Genomic DNA, 16,873 nt, shown 5'->3' with positions numbered 1-16,873 from the left:
CATATCCATACCAATTTAATCTCTATAACCTACAGCATGAAATCTATTCTTTTTTAAAAGGATTCTATCACCACCATGACAGTCAGATGATTGCATAATCCTAAAATGTTTTTTTTGCTTCTGGATTTGAAACAAATCCTAGTTAATACTTAATATTACTTGCCTGAAATGTAAAGGAGGTGGTTTACACAGGATTTTATACTCTTTCAGAATGTTCTTACAATATTCTTATGTTATTACATCAGAAGAAGGGAGAAATAACAGAGTATATCGGTTTAATGTTAATGATTACATCATATTTGTATAAATTCTTGTAAAGTTGCAGAAGTGTCTAGTCCTGAATCTCAGCTCCATCTTTACATAATAAACAAATCAAAACATTTCAGGTGAACAGGTAACAAATACTTTAGACAATCACACATTTTGAAATAAAAATGAAGCACCGCTGTATGCTTCAAGTAAATATTACTTTCACCATTTGCATCATGTTAGTCAGAATGTATCTTTCAAAGTCAGTCATTTTCTGTACCATCTGAATCTAACACTTAGCAGGGTTATTTACTGTCACATTGACACCTGAATCTGATCAGCTGTCCCCTTTTCTCCCTCTGTTACAAAGACACCAAAGTTGAACTATCTGTAGCTCCATGAGATGAGATGGACCTCTCCTCAACATCAAGCACCTCATATCACCACTGACTGAACCTGTAAGCCCAATAGTACTGGCACTGTCCATCTTCAGACCCACCTCACTCTGTCTCTTCTGGTCCTCATGTAGGACAGGGACATCCATTTCCTCCAGTATATTCATAACAACAGGTTGACATTGTTGCTAGGCCTGTAGACGACTGTATTCAGACAGGGCTGAGGACTTCTTCACCCCGTCCCAGATGCGAGCTGCATAGTGAAACCTGTCACAACATAACAGTCAAACATATTTTCGAGTACAGTTTTGCCTAATTTCCAGCTAATCACAAAATGTATACAGTGAGTGACAGACACGCCAACACTTGTGTCCCTCTGTGCTTCCCTTACCAGTTCTTCTCTGTGAGAATGGTGTGTGACAGCTGACAGCGGGACATGGCCAGGATTTGGCTGCGGAGCTTGGAGACCTGAGAGGAGAAGGTGGGGTGTCCTCTGTAGCCCGGGAGGAGAGAGAAGAGGGGGGCGGCCCCGGACCCTAGAACAAAACACCAAGACACAGACATGGGGAATCAGTATCACAAAGGAATGAGAGAGGAGAACATCCACAAATATAGACAGAAGTGTGTGAAAACTAAGACATGGTATTTGCTCTGACCTGCTTTGGTTAGAGCGTCCTCCCCCTCATTCTCCATGAGGGGCAGCAGGAACATGTTGACCTCTGTTTCCAGGTAGTCGCGGTCCAGGCCAGGGAAAATGTTACAGTCCAGCATGGACAACGTGCCTGCATATAGAAACCAGAACATGCTAACTAAACCCATGTCTGCACACTTTATGGGGCTTTTTAATGACATTTGTCACTGCTTTACACTTCTCACCCTTCAAAAACATGCACGTGCAGGAATCCTAATATAGAAACAACACAATAGTATAGTGTTTAAATATGTGAAAGTTGTGATAAGCCTGTTGGTACATCCTCTCCAGTCTAACCTTTGTATTTCAGATGGGAGTGGGCCATCAGCTTGTCCACTGCCATATGCATCTTCTTCAGGTTTCTGGGACAGAACTCATCACGACTAGATTTGTTCTGCAGGAACACTAGACAACAGAACAATACATTATTGAGCGTTCAGTACACTGAGCCGGAACTAGAGTGTGTGTGCGTCTGTTTCTGCGTCTGTCACCTATGTGAGGGTAGTACTCTGATCCCTCTTCGTTGCCAGAAGAACCAGTGCTGTCGTGGCTGGCTGAGGGGGTGGAGGGCTTCAACATCTCTGCTGTCTGGAGGAACCTGGTCAGAGACAATATCATCATCACCACAGAGACACTTCATACAACCTGGTCAGAATATTCACACAGCACAACAACAACATGAATATGATATCAGAACATTCCCAATGGTGTGACAGGACACGAGGTTGTAAAACATTTCCCCAAAAATATTTCCATGGTGATGAGTGGAAAAGGTAATGCCACAGGCAAAATACACTCAGACACGGAACACCACCCTCCAATAATGATCCTACCCGCCCTGATTTGAAAACCCCATGATAAGCATTAGTGAATCAGTGCTAATGGACTCTTTTTTTCCAGACAGGTGGGGTGGTTACCTGTAGAGGTTGATGTCAGTGAACCAGTCTTGAATCACAATGACCACGTGGCACACTGTGAACAGGAAGGCAGTGATCTGAAGAGACTGATTCAAAAAGAGCAGAGGTGAAAGAGTGATTTATAACACCTTAAGAGAACAGTAGAACTTACAAGCCGACTTCAACATACAGTATGGGAACACGTTATGCAAACAGACAGATGTTTTAAGACTCAATCCTAAAACTGGATCAGATTAGACAGGAAGTAGCTCTCCTTTAGAGCCCCCGTTGCCCAGTGCCCCCTGCTGGCCCCTCACTGACCTGCATCTCCACATAGGTGTGAGGGAGGTTGTACTCTGGAGGCAGCTTGCGGTCGTTGTTGATGAGGTGATCCAAAATGGAGGGGCTGAGAATGGGCTGGAAAAACACACAGGGAAGAGGAACACATTGGTATAGAACATAATTTTGGAGCAAGAGGAATGGTACATGAATAAATACCAAATTAGAGATACAGCAAATTGCCTTAACCGCTGATGCTTTAATCTGACCTGTGTGTCCAAGAAGATTACTCTTTCCTGGGTAATGTAGAAGTCAATACCAGTGCTCTGGTTCCCTCCTCTCTCTTTGATCTCCTGAGTCTGAGCCCTGAACACATAGCCCCTACACAAACACACAGATACAACCATCTGTTACCGTTTACTTTCATATTGAATTACATTCGTTTAGACTATAACAATATACAACACAATATTCCCTGTCTTTATAGATGGAAAGAGCTCCATGTAAGGAGGTGCCAATAGAACAATACCTTTGGTCTTCTTCAGGTGCGTTGGCAGACAGGAGAGACATGATGGTGGATTTCCCTGTTCCCTGCAGGCCAATGACTCCCACTACCAACATGTCTGTCTGGTCCCTTAGGTACTGTAACACAGGACAACACAACATGTCTGTCTGGCTCAGTGTTCCTGACCAAGACAGATGTGTAGCAGTGGGGAAAAAGGTCGCAGTGGAGGGGGTTAAGAGGTGGGTCCGGATCTCCCCGGAAAATGTTTGTGTTGAAGGACTGAGAAGCACATTTCTTGTGATTTTTTAAAAAGCCCATTCTTCTCCAAAATGAATGAAAATAACATTATGCTGACACCATCTAAATGATCCTTTCCACCTTCAGAAGTGAGCCCAATAATATATTGGTACAATTATTTTAATATATTGGACCATGCATGGTCAATATTATCAGGTATGGTATTAGCGATAAGCATTATCACCTGTAGCCCAACCAAAAAAAGGCATAGCGTCTAGAAATAAATTGGCTGAAGCATGGTGTCACGACCTGCATTTACCCTATTGAGCTAATCATTAGCTAGATCCCAAAACTTCTTTAGGCTAGGGAGTGTTATTTTCACGTCCGGATGAAAAGCGTGCCCAAAGTAAACTACCTATACTCAGGCCCAGAAGCTAGGATATGCATATTATTAGTAGATTTGGATAGAAAACACTCTGAAGTTTCTAACACCGATTTAATGATGTCTGTGAGTATAACAGAACTTATTTGGCAGGCGAAACCCAGAGGACAAACCATCCAGGATTATTTTTTTTATTTTTTTGAGGTCACTCTTTTCAATGGGTTTTCTATGGTGATCTGGATTTCTAAGGAACTGCTTGCAGTTCCTATCGCTTCCACTGGATGTCAACAGTCTTTAGAAATTGGTTGATGTTTTTCCTTTGTGTAATGAAGAAGTAAGGCAGTTCAGAATGAGGGTCAAATGAAGTGAACTGTTTGTTAGTGTACACTTTGTTTTTGTCCGGTATTGAACACAGTTTATCCCGTCTTAAATTGTATTGATTATTTACGTAAGAAAATACCTAAAGTTGTATTAGGAAAGTTGTTTGAAATGTTTGGACAAAGATTACAGGTAATTTATGAGAGATTTTGTAGTCATTTTGCGCATCTTGGAACTGGTGTTTTTCTGGATGAAACGTGCCAAATAAATTGACATTTTGGATATATAACGACGGAATTAATCTAACAAAAGGACCATTTGTGATGTTTATGGGACATATTGGAGAGCCAACAGAAGAAGCTCGTCAAAGGTAAGGCATGAATTATATCTTTATTTCTGAGGTTTGTGTCGCGCCTGGCGGGTTGAAATATGATTGTTGTGTGTTTGTATGATGGGGTGCGATCCTCAGATAATCGCATGGTTTCCTTCGCCGTAAAGCCCTTTTGAAATCTGACATGTTGGCTGGATTAACAAGTGTACGCCGATACCGATTATTGGAGGACCAAAAAAAGCTGATATTGATTAGTCAGACGATTTTTATTTATATATATATTTGTAATAATCACAATTACAACAATACTGAAGGAACACTTATTTTAACTTAATATAATGCATCAATAAAATCAATTTAGTCTCAAACAAAATGTTGGAGAAGAAAGTAAAAGTGCAATAAGAAGTTAAGAAGGGTAAGAAGTTTTAGGTTGTAGTTATAGGTCTATTTCTCTCTATACCATTTGTATTTCATATACCTTTGACTATTGGATGTTCTTATAGGCACTATAGTATTGCCAGTCTAATCTCGGGAGTTGATAGGCTTGAAGTAATAAACAGCTCAATGCTTGAAGCACAGCGAAGAGCTGCAGGAAAAAGTAGGAAAGTGCGTTTTGAATGAATGCTTATGAGCCTGCTGCTGCCTACCACCGCTCAGTCAGACTGCTCTATCAAATATCAAATCATAGACAATTAAAATAACACACAGAAATACGAGCCTTAGGTCATTAATATGATCAAATCCAGAAACGATAATTTCGAAAACAAAACGTTTATTCTTTCAGTGAAATACGGAACCGTTCAGTATTTTATCTAATGGGCGGCATCCCTAAGTCTAAATATTGCTGTTACATTGCACAACCTTCAATGTTATGTCATAATTATGTTCAATTCTGGCAAATTAATTACAGTCTTTGTTAGGAAGAAATGGTCTTCACAGAATTCGCAACGAGCCAGGCGGCCCAAACTGCTGCATATACCCTGACTCTGCTTACACAGAACGCAAGATAAGTGACACAATTTCCTTAGTTAAAAGAATATAAATATTCTTATGCATGTTTAAAAATATATACTTGTGTATTGATTTTAAAGAAAGGCATTGATGTTTATGGTTAGGTACACCTTGGTGCAACAACAGTGCTTTTTTGCGAATGGCTTGTTAAATCGTCACCCGTTTGGCGAGGTAGTAAATTAACAGGCACCGCATCGTTTATATGCAACGCAGGACAAGCTAGATAAACTAGTAATATCATCAACCATGTAGTTAACTAGTGATTATGTTAAGATTTATTGTTTTTTTATAAGTTAAGTTTAATGCTAGCTAGCAACTTACCTTGGCTCCTTACTGCACTCGCGTAACAGGTAGTCAGCCTGCCATGCAGTCTCCTCGTGGAGTGCAATGTAATCGGCCATAATCGGTGTCCAAAAATGTTGATTACCGATTGTTATGAAAACTTGAAATCGGCCATTCCGATTAATCGGTCGACCTCTAATGGTGTTGTCTGGTTTTTCTATTCATTTATTTTGCAAAGGAAAAGTTCATGTGGACTGTCCTAGCATCTTCAAAGTGCCACAGCTAAATGACTGCAGCAGAAACACTGATCTGGTCCCTTAGATACTGTAATGCAGGACAATAAATCTGTTACACAACATGGAACATGTTGCCTGTCTACAGATATGTCACACATGTGTATGGCATGACAACAATAATCAGAAGAGCTTTACCTCCATGGCGCTGTCACACCAGTTCATCTGATCGTCCACCAGCTTGATGCTGTGCTTCATCTTCTCAGGGGGGACGAGCTTGGTCTGGCCAATCACAGCTGTAAGTAATGTGCATGTGTTAGAGATTGTATTCACTGCTACAGTAAATAAACACTTATGATGGCTAGGGTAATGCTGATGACCAGTATTGACTCACGGTCGACAGCACCGCTGGAAGCAGCTGCTCCCATGCCTCTGTTTTGGATCTGGTAGACAGGTTGGGTAGGGCGCTGGCCCTCCCTCTCTAGCTTTGAGGCCCCAGAGCCAGAGGCCGGGGAAGCCACCTCAGGAGGGGTCCCTGGTTTCCCCCCGTCCTCCCTGGACTTGATGAGCATGATGGGCTTCTCCAGGGCCTGGCCTCCACTGGTGGGTACACTCTGGGAAGGCTTGGACTGAATCAAAACAAGAGCCAATGCATTATACTGGTTGTATTTACTGCCAAGAACCATGCATCTGAATTCATTAAAACCTTTAGTCAGCTTACAGACAACAACCTTCAGTAAGAGCATCTCTTTTTACCCGTTCTCCAGGGGGTTTGGCCAGGATGATGGGGGTCTTCTGAAGGAGTGGTCCTGGAGGCTCCTCACTGCCATCCTTCAAAGACCAGATGACAACTACAATAAACTAAGGTAGCCCATATAGATAATTTTCCCACATAGGAAAGCCTTGCACTCTTGTCCTTACCCTGCGTTCTCTGGGGACATATTCCCGATCTCGACTGGGACCAGAGAGGTTTTGCCCCGGGGGACCCACATCCCTGTCTCGGCGTCGCCTTCTCCTCCTTCCCTGTCCGTACATGCCAGGTTGACTGTGGCCAGATTCTGACATGTTGCACACTGTGGTCAACTGTCAAAATAACACAGGAACAGATAGCTACAACATCAGTTCAAATGTAATGCATTCTGATCTACTGAAATGCAGTGGCTAGCTACAGTAACATATTTGGGTGGAATGGATCTGAGGAGTGGCTCTTTTCATACTTCAGGGTTCTTAAAAGCGGAAGTAGCTGCAGGTGGGTAGGCGCACTTCCGGCAACAGAAATGCCAATGGCGGAATTGCGAAACATACGTTTTTGTAGTGTCCCGCAGTGCTCAAATTCCAAACATAAACAGACATATTTCCCCGAACAATGATGAACTGAAGTAGTAGTGTGGGCAGGAAATTAAGATACGTCGAGGAAGAACATACGGTATATTTGCAGCTTACATTTCAACCCTAGCGAATATCTTCCTACGTCAGACCGCAAGGGTCTGAAGCCGGGGGCTGTTCCTAGACATTTTCAATGGAAGGACTATCATCCCGCAACTACCTGAATATAAAAGGGCAAATGCTCGTCTTGGAGTTGATGTTCGAGAAACCGAGAACCAGGAGCCGGACACTTAACTGCTCTTGTGTTGCTGGCGACCACGACTATGCGAAACCTCCTCCTCTTGTTAACGTTAAGTGGTGAATGCCTATTATTAGCTAGATCAACTCGCTGTCCAGGTAAAGTGGACGGGAACATTTTAAATATAAGATATATATACACTACATGAACAAACCATAGAAATTACCATAGTTTTAGCCGGGGAAATTGCAATGATTGAATGAACGCCACTAGTCTTTCCAGGCCAACGACGCATATATTTAAAACACGTTCACTCGTCTTTCATTTTACAATACATATAGCTATTTCGTTAACACTTACATTGTGCGATTAATTTGGTTTTCAAGAAGGATTAGCTAAATGCTTTCCAGATAGAATCCACAAAACGGAAACAAAATCAGATGGTAACGCTGAAGTACAGCTCTCAAATTCTTTCGTTGGGAAACGAAGCCAGCTGCATAGGTTCCGGGCAGTTCAACGTGGTTTTGCTGCACGACAGGGGTCTTATTCATTACACCAATACGATAGTTTTTATTTGATATATTCAAGTAGGTAGGTGCTAGGTCCCGTCCCGTTTCGTTTGCTCTGTTTTCTTCCCTTTGGTTTTCAAACGGTAAACGCTTTCCGTTGCAAGACGTAATGAATACACCCCATAATTCCATGTTTTGTACACCGATTGGAGTTCCAACATTTTGTAAATGCAGTGTAAAATGTAGCACCGTTCATGTAGTTCAGGCATACTTTTAGCTAATCATGTTATATATATATATATATATATATATATATATATATAACAGACCTGGCATGCAGGAGAAACATGGTGTCACAATAATTTCAGATGGATTTTGAAATGTCCTCTAAATGAACCTAGAATAAATCATGTGAATAGGCTTCAGTGCACAGATTTCAAACCATTCATGCATGTGTAATGAGCCTGTGCCATAAAAACCTTGTTATTTTGTTGTAGAGGGTTAATATACAATATTTAGTCTTATTTACATATACAATATTTAGTCTTATTTAAATATAAATATTTAGTCTTACACCCTGGTAAAAATATCAAAACTGTATTCCTCTGACTCGTCAGGAAAGCATGTAGTTTATTAGGCTACAGATTACATTAATTATGATGAACTTCAGAGTGGTGAAGTGCATGGTAGTGCATCTGTAGAGTTGAAAATTAGATGGAAACCCATTTAACTTGCATTTTTTTATTCAGAAAATGGGAATTTAACAGCAAATTGTATTTTTACGCACAGTATTTTATCTGCAACAAATACATTTGGTGGGAAAATGCGCACATTGTTTTTATGCGGATTTTGGAATATTCACATGATAATCTGTCACCAATTGGATGGAAACCTAGCTAGTGATGCAAAACTGAAGAAATAATAATCAAATAGAACCACGTGCATTTTTGTAGGCCTATATGGTATGATATCATGATCTAGTGCAGGAAGGTTTTATGACTATGTAATTGTCATTAGATTGTGCCATTAGGTTGTAGAGAAGATAAGTGTCCTACACATAACCTAAAAATAGTAATTTAGCTACTTAACAACAATATCGTCCTATTGTTACTAATTTAAATTCCTCACTTAGCTAATACAATAGTCCTAATAATATAATAAGTTGAAATGGCATCACATTCAAATCCTCAATTATTGTATGCCCTTATGGACAGGGGTTACATTATGGTAAACAAAGGTACAGTGTGTAGTTTCTACAGCAGTCTTTCAACTTGCAATAGAAGTATGTGTAGCCTAATTATGAATGTGTTTGTTTATTTGTTAGTTTTTTTGTAAATGTGTGGAATTCGTTTAAATAAAATATGAATACTGGGAGTTGTAGTATAGCGTTTAGAAAGATGGCCACTGGTGCATACTGGGAGCTGTAGGCTTCACACTGACTCCACCCATTCCTGTTAAAACAGGAAATAGAGAATAAATGATGGAAGCCAAAGAAGGGATCATTAACGTTTTAAAAATGACTTAATAAAAGGTAATGTTTTTTGAAATGTTGCTACAGTTATGTACAATTCGTAGTAGGTGTTAGCTAGGTAATTTAAGTAATTTAAATGAATGAATCATTGTCAATTTCGCACGTGCACCAAACCAACGACATTATCGAATGGGGGAACGCGTTCTCTATTGATAACAACAACGTTGAGCGCGTCATTGCTTTGGAGAAAAATTGTTACGTCATCCTCACATTTGAGAATTAGCTTGTACGTTAGTGAGCGATGTAGCTACACACCTGTGTAGTTTAGAGTACATCATTGGAATAACAACTTGTTGTATCATATCTTGTTATGGGTGTATTCTTGACGCTATTCTGTTGCAAAACGTTTCGTAAACGGAAGCAAACGAAACGGGTGGGACTTACCTGCATTTGTCCAATTTGCAATTGTTTGGACTAGTGATGACACCCTAGGTTGTCTGAATAAAAACATTTGATGATAACTTGTGAAATAGCAATCTGCGTTTCCCAGCTAACGGTAACGTTAGTACTAGCAGATCGGAATAGGCGACAGTTCCAAGTAGCTAGTAACGTTAGTGTTTAGCTGTACAATATAATGGAAGTTAGCAACCCGCTTGGTCAATATTAGCAACGTTTTGCAGAAACTGAAATTAGTACTAATATTTTGCCCTTGAGAGTTGAACTATCACAGTAATACCGAAGATACTGGTAACTAACCCTTCTTCTATCTGTGATACAGTAGTAGCAAGTTATTCTGACTTAATTCATGTCACTATATCATCTGTGTGTCTGTGTGTGGATTTCTCTTTGCTTACTTTGTGTCACTCAAAATGTAGGGAGCCAGTATATGGTTGCTATGGAGATGGCTGCTGAAGACATAGTGATTCAGGAGACCCTGGGGGCAGAGGTGGAGCTACTGGAGGATATGAACAAAGCCCACAAGCAGAGTCCACCGGTGAGTTGTTTAAACAGAGCTGATACAGGCCAGAGACATTAGTTATCAATGATATCCTATCAGTGTTCACAGTGGTATGTCATCCATCCCAAATGATGTACAGCGGGAGAGTACATATCATTTTGATAGGTGTCAATTTAGATACTGATTAGTTGGATGAATTTTTCATTATTTACATTTTTAAACCAAATTCCCTTTTGGTCAATTCAGTCTGGCATGGAAATGGAATTGGCTCTGTATCCCTCTTGAATGGATCCCTATCTATACTTCTCTCTTTCCTCTCTCAATGCCTTCTCCATCAGCTGCCTTGTTATTTTTTCTTTCTCTTTTCTCCTCTGCAGGACAGGGAACACTCTGAAAATCCCAACTTTATTTCTACTCCTGTACACTTGGTACTTTTGATATGTTTTTCTTTATGTGGACTATTAAAGGAGACGTTCACTCTTTTGAAATAAATCTGTATTTTGGATGTAAATGACATGTTATTGAAGTTCCCAGACATTTCTTTTTGCGATTTCACTTGTTTTTGGGAAGTGTACCCCAACAGCGATATACTTCCTCATACTCGTTTAGCAGTTACAAGGGCATTATAAAACGTGAACAAAGGCTCCAAAAACACTCAAGTACATATTTTTAGAAACAGCAACTCTCTCAGTATAGTGATGCAGGTCTTTAGATATTCTACACATGAAATTGTGTGATCCAAACTTTATCCGCACCGTTATATTCCATTTTGTGTGACTCAAGTGATACTTCTCTGTGTAACCCATGATACTTTTCCATGTGTGTATGTGCAGGCTACATGGAGAAGTGGCACAGATGGATAGGGGAAACTGCTCGAGTCGCACGAAACGTTGGTAGCCATGAAGTGCTTTTAAAGGCTGGTCATGGCTCACATCAACATTATCCTCCCGGATACCCTAGACCCACTCCAATTCGCATAGCGCCCCAACAGATCCACAGATGACACAATCTCAATCGCACTCCACACTGCCCTTTCTCACCTGGGCAAAAGGAACACCTATGTGAGAATGCTGTTCATTGACTACAGCTCGGCGTTCAACACCATAGTGCCCACGAAGCTCATCACTAAGCTAAGGACCCTGGGACTAAACACCTTCCTCTGCAACTGGATCCTGGACTTCCTGACGGGCCGCCCCCAGGTGGTAAGGGTAGGCAACAACACATCTTCCACGCTGATCCTCAACACAGGGGCCCCTCCGGGGTGTGTACTTAGTCCCCTCCTGTACTCCCTGTTCACCCACGACTGCGTGGCCAAACACAACTCCAACTCCATCATTACGTTTGCAGACGACAAAACAGTGGTAAGCCTAATCACCGACAACGATGAGACGGCCAATAGGGAGGAGGTCAGAGAACTGGCAGTGTGGTGCCAGGACAACAACCTCTCCCTCAGTGTGAGCAAGACAAAGGAGCTGATCATGGACAACATACAGGAAAAGCCGGGCCGAACATGCCCCCATTAACATCAACAAGGCTGTAGTGGAGCGGGTCAAGAGTTTCAAGTTCCTTAGTGGTGTCCACTTCACCAACAAACTATAATGGTCCAAACATACCAAGACAATCATGAAGAGGGCACAACAACACATTTTCCCCTTCAGGAGACTGAAAAGATTTGGCATGGGTCCCCAGATCTTCAAAAGGTTCAACAGCTGCACCATCGAGAGTATCTTGACTAGGTGCATCACCGCCTGGTATGGCAACTGCTCGACAAAGGCGCTACAGAGGGTAGTGCGTATGCCCCAGTACACCACTGGGGCCAAGCTTCCTGCCATCCAGGACCTATATAATCGGTGGTGTCAGAGGAAAGCCCATAAAATTGTCAGACTCCAGTCACCCAAGTTATAGACTGTTTTCACTGCTACCGCACGGCAAGCGGTGCCGGAGCTCCAAGTCTAGAACCAAAAGGCTCCTCAACAGCTTCTACCCCCAAGCCATAAGACTGCTGAACAATTAATCAAATGGCCACCAGACTATTTACATTGTTGTGTTCAGCGATTGTGACAGATAAAGTTTGATTTGATAAAGGTGTGATTAAAGTTCGGAATGACAGAATATCATGTGTATTGCTGGTGGGGTAAGTTTCTCAAAAACAAGTGAAATCTCAGTGTCTGCATACTTCAATAAAATGCCATTTACATCCAAAATACAGAACTTATCCTTTTAATAAATTGATTAAGAAAAACTACTCTGGCTGTTAGGCTTTGAATATGCTGTTTCCAATGCTCTATTTATTGACATTCACTAGTCCCTGCGTCATATGTAAGCAATTGGCAAACAATAATATATTTGTGGTCAGTCAATAGTCATCACTTTGTAAACTATTGATTGATTAATTTACTCACTTTGTCTCTAATAAGTCATTTTGCTGTGAATTGCAGGAGATCCCCAGGTTTTCTGTGCCACGCCCGTTCTCCATGCCAGAGGACTCGAGTGACGATGACTGTGACCTGTCAGGGGACAGCATCTCTGCTTACGGCATGCATTCCATGGAGCTGGGGGGAAAGTGCTGGGAATGTGGCGTGCAATTCAAGCCTGGCCAGGAGTTGATCGAACACTTTGAGAGCCACAGGTCCAAGGTCTCAACGTCCTGCAACATCTGTCAGGTGACTTTCAGTCGCACAGTATCACTGGCTATGCACCTAGTCAACGCACACCCAAACTCAGTCCTCCATTGCAGTAACTGCCAGCTGTTTTTCAGCAACTTGTGGGATCTCAACAAGCACATTGGAATACACTTGTTCACCGAGTTGTTAAATACACCCCTTGAGGACATCTCAAATAAGGACTTGAATAGCAGTGAAGAGACTTTAAATGGACAGTATACTCTACCTTCAGCCTTGGCCGTCAAACATGAGGACAACTCAAATGATGGCTTGAATGGCAGTGAGGAAACTTTAAAGGGACATTATACTGTACCTTCAGTGGTGGCTCTTGACCATGAGGACACCTCAAATGATGGCTTAAATGGCAGTGAGGAGACTTTAAATGCACAGTGTACTCTACCTTCAGCAGTGACCCTAGACCATACGTATAGCATGGAAAGCGATGGGAGAATGACAAAGACCAGACATAGGCTGGAGGAGGAGGAAGATGTCAAACCAGACCCTTCCACTCTGACCCTAGGCCCCTCCATTCTGATTCCCTCACTGAGGATCCGTGTCAAACTGGAGAGAGGGGTTGAGGTTGATGGCGCCCCCCTCCAGTCGGATGAGGGTATCAGCGATGGAGAGGGGAGTGAACATAGCGAAGACACTGAGAGTGCAGGAGGAACAGACAACGACAGGTTAACAGAGAGCAGCGGAGAAACTGATATCGATGAGGAGGACATCAGGCTGAGTGAAGAAGAGCAGGAGGAAGTTAAAAGCAAACGGGAGGATAGGAAGAATGACATCCAGAGCGAAAAAGAGGACGAGGATGCTGAGATGCTTATTGACCAAGAGGGTGAGCCCTCCTCGTCTGAGCGGGAGTCAGAATTTGACCCAGAAGAGTTATCAGATTCTGACTCGGGGTCCAGCAGCACTGGGGAATCCAGTGGGTCTTCTTACACTCCTGTGCGCACACGGAAAGCCAAGACCCGGCCATCCCGGACTAAGCAGCCCCAGACCAAGTTGTCCCAGGTCAAGCCTTATTATTGCATCTATTGCACCAAAGGACCGTATCATAATATGGACTTTCATGTGAAGACCTGCAATATGAAGGACTTTCAATGCTCTTTATGCCAAGCCGTCTTCCCTACCGAGATGGCCATGTTGGACCATGAGGTTCGGACTCACTCTGAAGCCATATCGGGCCAAATGTACACCTGTGAGTTCTGCCGTCAGGTCTTCCCCGATCTGGCCATCTACAAAAACCACAACTGTCCTAAAAAAAACACATCCCCCCCATATGTCCCTGATCCCACTACGTGTATCCATTGTGGAACAGGGCCATTCACTAATATGGACGTCCATTTGAGAGGCTGCAGTTGGAAAGGTCTTACATGCACTGAGTGCAGGGTACTCTTCCATAATAGGAAGGCCCTGCAGAACCATAACGTTTCAGTTCACGGACAGCTTTCCACTATGTGTGCTGTTTGCGGCAGAGGGCCATTCACTGATATGGACTTCCATTTGAGGAGCTGCTCTAGGGATTGGTCCTTCCAATGCTCTGAGTGCAAAGTCCAATTTCCTTCTGAGAAATCCCTGGTGGACCATAATCTTCAATATCACAGTGCCACATCAAAGACCTCTGACCAAGGTGTCTGTGTTTATTGCGGCAGTGGACCATTCACTAGTCTGGACATCCACATGAGGACCTGCTCTAAACAGAAGGGCTTAAAATGCTCTGTGTGCAAAGTTTTTTTTCCTACTGAATCAGTCCTGGCTGATCATATGGTTTGCTATCATAGCACCCCATATCATGTCCATAGCACCCCATACCAAGTCCAGAGCATCCCATACCAAGTCCAGAGCACAGACTCAGAGACCCCTGAAGGTACCTGTCTCTATTGTGGCAGAGGTCCATTCACTAGTCTGGATATCCACTTGAGGACCTGCTCTGGGAAGAAGGGCTTCAAATGCTTTGTTTGCAACGTTTTCTTTCCTACAGAGACAGCCCTGGCCGACCATAAGGTTCTCTTTCACAGTATCCCATCAGAGACCCCTGACAAAGGTACCTGTGACCATTGTGGCAAGGGGCCATTCACTAATCTGGACAACCACATGAAGACCTGCTCTAAGAGGAAGTGCATCCAATGTTCTGTGTGCAAGTTTTTCTTTCCTAGTGATGTTCTGGCCAACCATATGATTTCCTATCACAGTACCAAATCCCGAGTTCAGAGCCCAGTCACAGAGACGCCTGACAAAGGTGCCTGTGTCCATTGCGGCAGAGGGCCCTTCACTAGTCTGGAACATCACATGAAGTACTGCAATAAGCAGAAGGGCATCCAATGCGTTATGTGTAAAGCTTACTTTCTTACTGAGGGCAGTCTGGTGGACCATATTGTTTTGGCCCACGCTGACAAGCTGGTCACCCAAGCTGGTGGGTCCTCCGCTACGACTTTCACCTTCGTACCCATGGCTATCTCTACAACCTCAGGCCGGCAGAGCCCCAGTAGCTCCACCCTGATGTGTTGCAGTAGTGGAAATAAGGAGCTGAAACGACTGCCCCCAGTCCCTGTGGCTGATCAGGGCCTCAATGCAGTTGGACCGCTAACAGCTGCTGGACAGTCTACTGTGTCTCTGCCTAGAGTGATGCTGTCTACCACCTCCTCTTCCCAGCCAGCTGTTCCTGTGGTGGCCACCTTGCTCTTTGACAACACTGGTGGTGGTGGTCCAGTGAAAATGGCCAGGCTGGTCCCAGTGGCCCCACAGACCAACCCTCCCAAACCTCAGGTCACGGCACCCACGCAGACTAACACAGCAAAGCCCCTTGGGCAGTTCTCTAACCTTCTGCAACAGACTGTCCATCAGGCAAAATCTGTCCAACAGCAGACACCCAGGCCCATTGCCCTAGCCATGGACCCTATCAGATCCCCCACCACCCCATCCCCTAGACCTGTCTCAGCCTCTGCCCCGGGGAAAATCACCATGATCCACCTCTCACCTGTCCATACCCCCCCTCTAGCGCAGTCTTCCCCCCTTACCCATGCCTTTGCCCCAGCCCCTCTAAGCATCATGTGGATGTTTGTGAATAGAAGTAAGGAGCTGGCCCTGGAGAAACGCATGAAGATGAGCTGGCGCTCCAAGTGCACCTACACCTGCCGCCAGTGCGGCGCCGTCTCGCAGCAGCCCTCGCTCAGTGTGAAGCACCGCTACCTCCACCGGGGCTCCCGGCGGTACCGCTGCCCCTGTGGTAGGTCGTTCCTGCGGCGGCTGCACCTCCTGCGCCACTACCTCCAGCACGCCCAGGCCACCCGCTACATATGCACTGCCTGCGGGGAGACCTTTGACGGGGCAAAGTGCCTCGCACAGCACATGGTTGGAGCTTCCAACACGACTCGATGTCCAGGTGACAGCATAACTTTGAAGTTGAGGAAAGAGTGCCGGATGCCCTTCTCCTGTCACTGTGGGCAGGTGTTTTGTAGGCCCGCTGCTTTTCTCTGGCACAAACTGAAAAACACCCAAAGGACTTAACACTGAAATGGGCCCACAGCAGGGCCCTATTCAAAGCAGTGGTTTTTCCATGGCTCACACAGACAGGCAAGCCTATCATTTACTATGCTTAGGGATAGAAGAGGACAATGCAGTTTGTGGACTTGTTTGACTTTTTTCACTGTGAATGAAAGATGATTCCTTATGAAATAATCTATGTATGTATTGGTTTAAAATGTGTTTTCACTTCCACTAAAACATTGTTTTTACCAAAAATACAATCATATTAAAATGATATATTTGACTTGAGTTGTCTTTGTAAGAGGTCATAGGTTATTTGTACATTAGAAGACTAAAGCATTATCATTAATTCGGTTCCATGAGATGGCAATATTATTATAAGTAGGTTATGATTTAGCTGGTGGAACCAT

At 43.4% G+C, this 16,873-nt stretch overlaps 2 protein-coding genes across 11 annotated transcripts; one reads left to right on the top strand and one right to left on the bottom strand.

Moving 5' to 3' along the window:
* Positions 1-258: 258 nt before the first annotated feature.
* On the bottom strand, positions 259-8,271 carry LOC110538208 (SMG9 nonsense mediated mRNA decay factor). Its single transcript, XM_021624878.3, has 14 exons — positions 7,734-8,271; positions 6,731-6,892; positions 6,566-6,640; positions 6,204-6,438; positions 6,008-6,105; positions 3,040-3,152; positions 2,780-2,891; positions 2,553-2,648; positions 2,253-2,338; positions 1,827-1,933; positions 1,633-1,740; positions 1,301-1,426; positions 1,036-1,180; positions 259-911 (listed from the first exon to the last, which is right to left on the bottom strand). Exons 2-14 carry the CDS (start codon positions 6,872-6,874, stop codon positions 833-835), a joined length of 1,524 nt encoding a protein of 507 aa, XP_021480553.1. The 5' UTR covers positions 6,875-6,892; positions 7,734-8,271; the 3' UTR covers positions 259-832.
* Positions 7,051-16,737, top strand: LOC110538089 (uncharacterized). 10 transcript variants are annotated; one of them, XM_021624708.3, is made up of 4 exons: positions 7,055-7,484; positions 10,229-10,347; positions 10,689-10,739; positions 12,750-16,737. In XM_021624708.3, exons 2-4 carry the CDS (start codon positions 10,240-10,242, stop codon positions 16,482-16,484), a joined length of 3,894 nt encoding a protein of 1,297 aa, XP_021480383.3. In that variant the 5' UTR covers positions 7,055-7,484; positions 10,229-10,239; the 3' UTR covers positions 16,485-16,737. The 10 variants fall into 10 exon arrangements, with proteins under 10 accessions (XP_090049058.1, XP_021480383.3, XP_021480358.3 ...); XM_021624675.3 differs by having other exon boundaries at positions 7,061-7,531; XM_021624691.3 differs by lacking the exon at positions 7,055-7,484 and adding an exon at positions 9,320-9,413.
* The last annotated feature ends 136 nt before the right edge of the window (positions 16,738-16,873 follow it).

This window comes from Oncorhynchus mykiss, chromosome 2 (assembly GCF_057628025.1).
Source record: "Oncorhynchus mykiss isolate SJ-2025 chromosome 2, ASM5762802v1, whole genome shotgun sequence".
Lineage (NCBI taxonomy): Eukaryota > Metazoa > Chordata > Actinopteri > Salmoniformes > Salmonidae > Oncorhynchus > Oncorhynchus mykiss.
Note: the sequence above shows the minus strand (reverse complement) of the source record. Positions and strands in the feature narration are given on the sequence as shown.

Coding starts and splice junctions, on each gene's coding strand:
- LOC110538208 (XM_021624878.3), bottom strand. CDS start 6,874: ATGTCAGAATCTGGCCACAGTCAACCTGGCATGTACGGACAGGGAAGG. Junction 2,339..2,552: donor ACACCTATGTGGAGATGCAG/GTCAGTGAGGGG, acceptor TTTTTGAATCAG/TCTCTTCAGATCACTGCCTT. Junction 1,427..1,632: donor CTCCCATCTGAAATACAAAG/GTTAGACTGGAG, acceptor TTCTATATGCAG/GCACGTTGTCCATGCTGGAC.
- LOC110538089 (XM_021624675.3), top strand. CDS start 7,459: ATGCGAAACCTCCTCCTCTTGTTAACGTTAAGTGGTGAATGCCTATTA. Junction 10,348..10,688: donor CCCACAAGCAGAGTCCACCG/GTGAGTTGTTTA, acceptor TCTCCTCTGCAG/GACAGGGAACACTCTGAAAA. Junction 10,740..12,749: donor TTTCTACTCCTGTACACTTG/GTACTTTTGATA, acceptor TGTGAATTGCAG/GAGATCCCCAGGTTTTCTGT.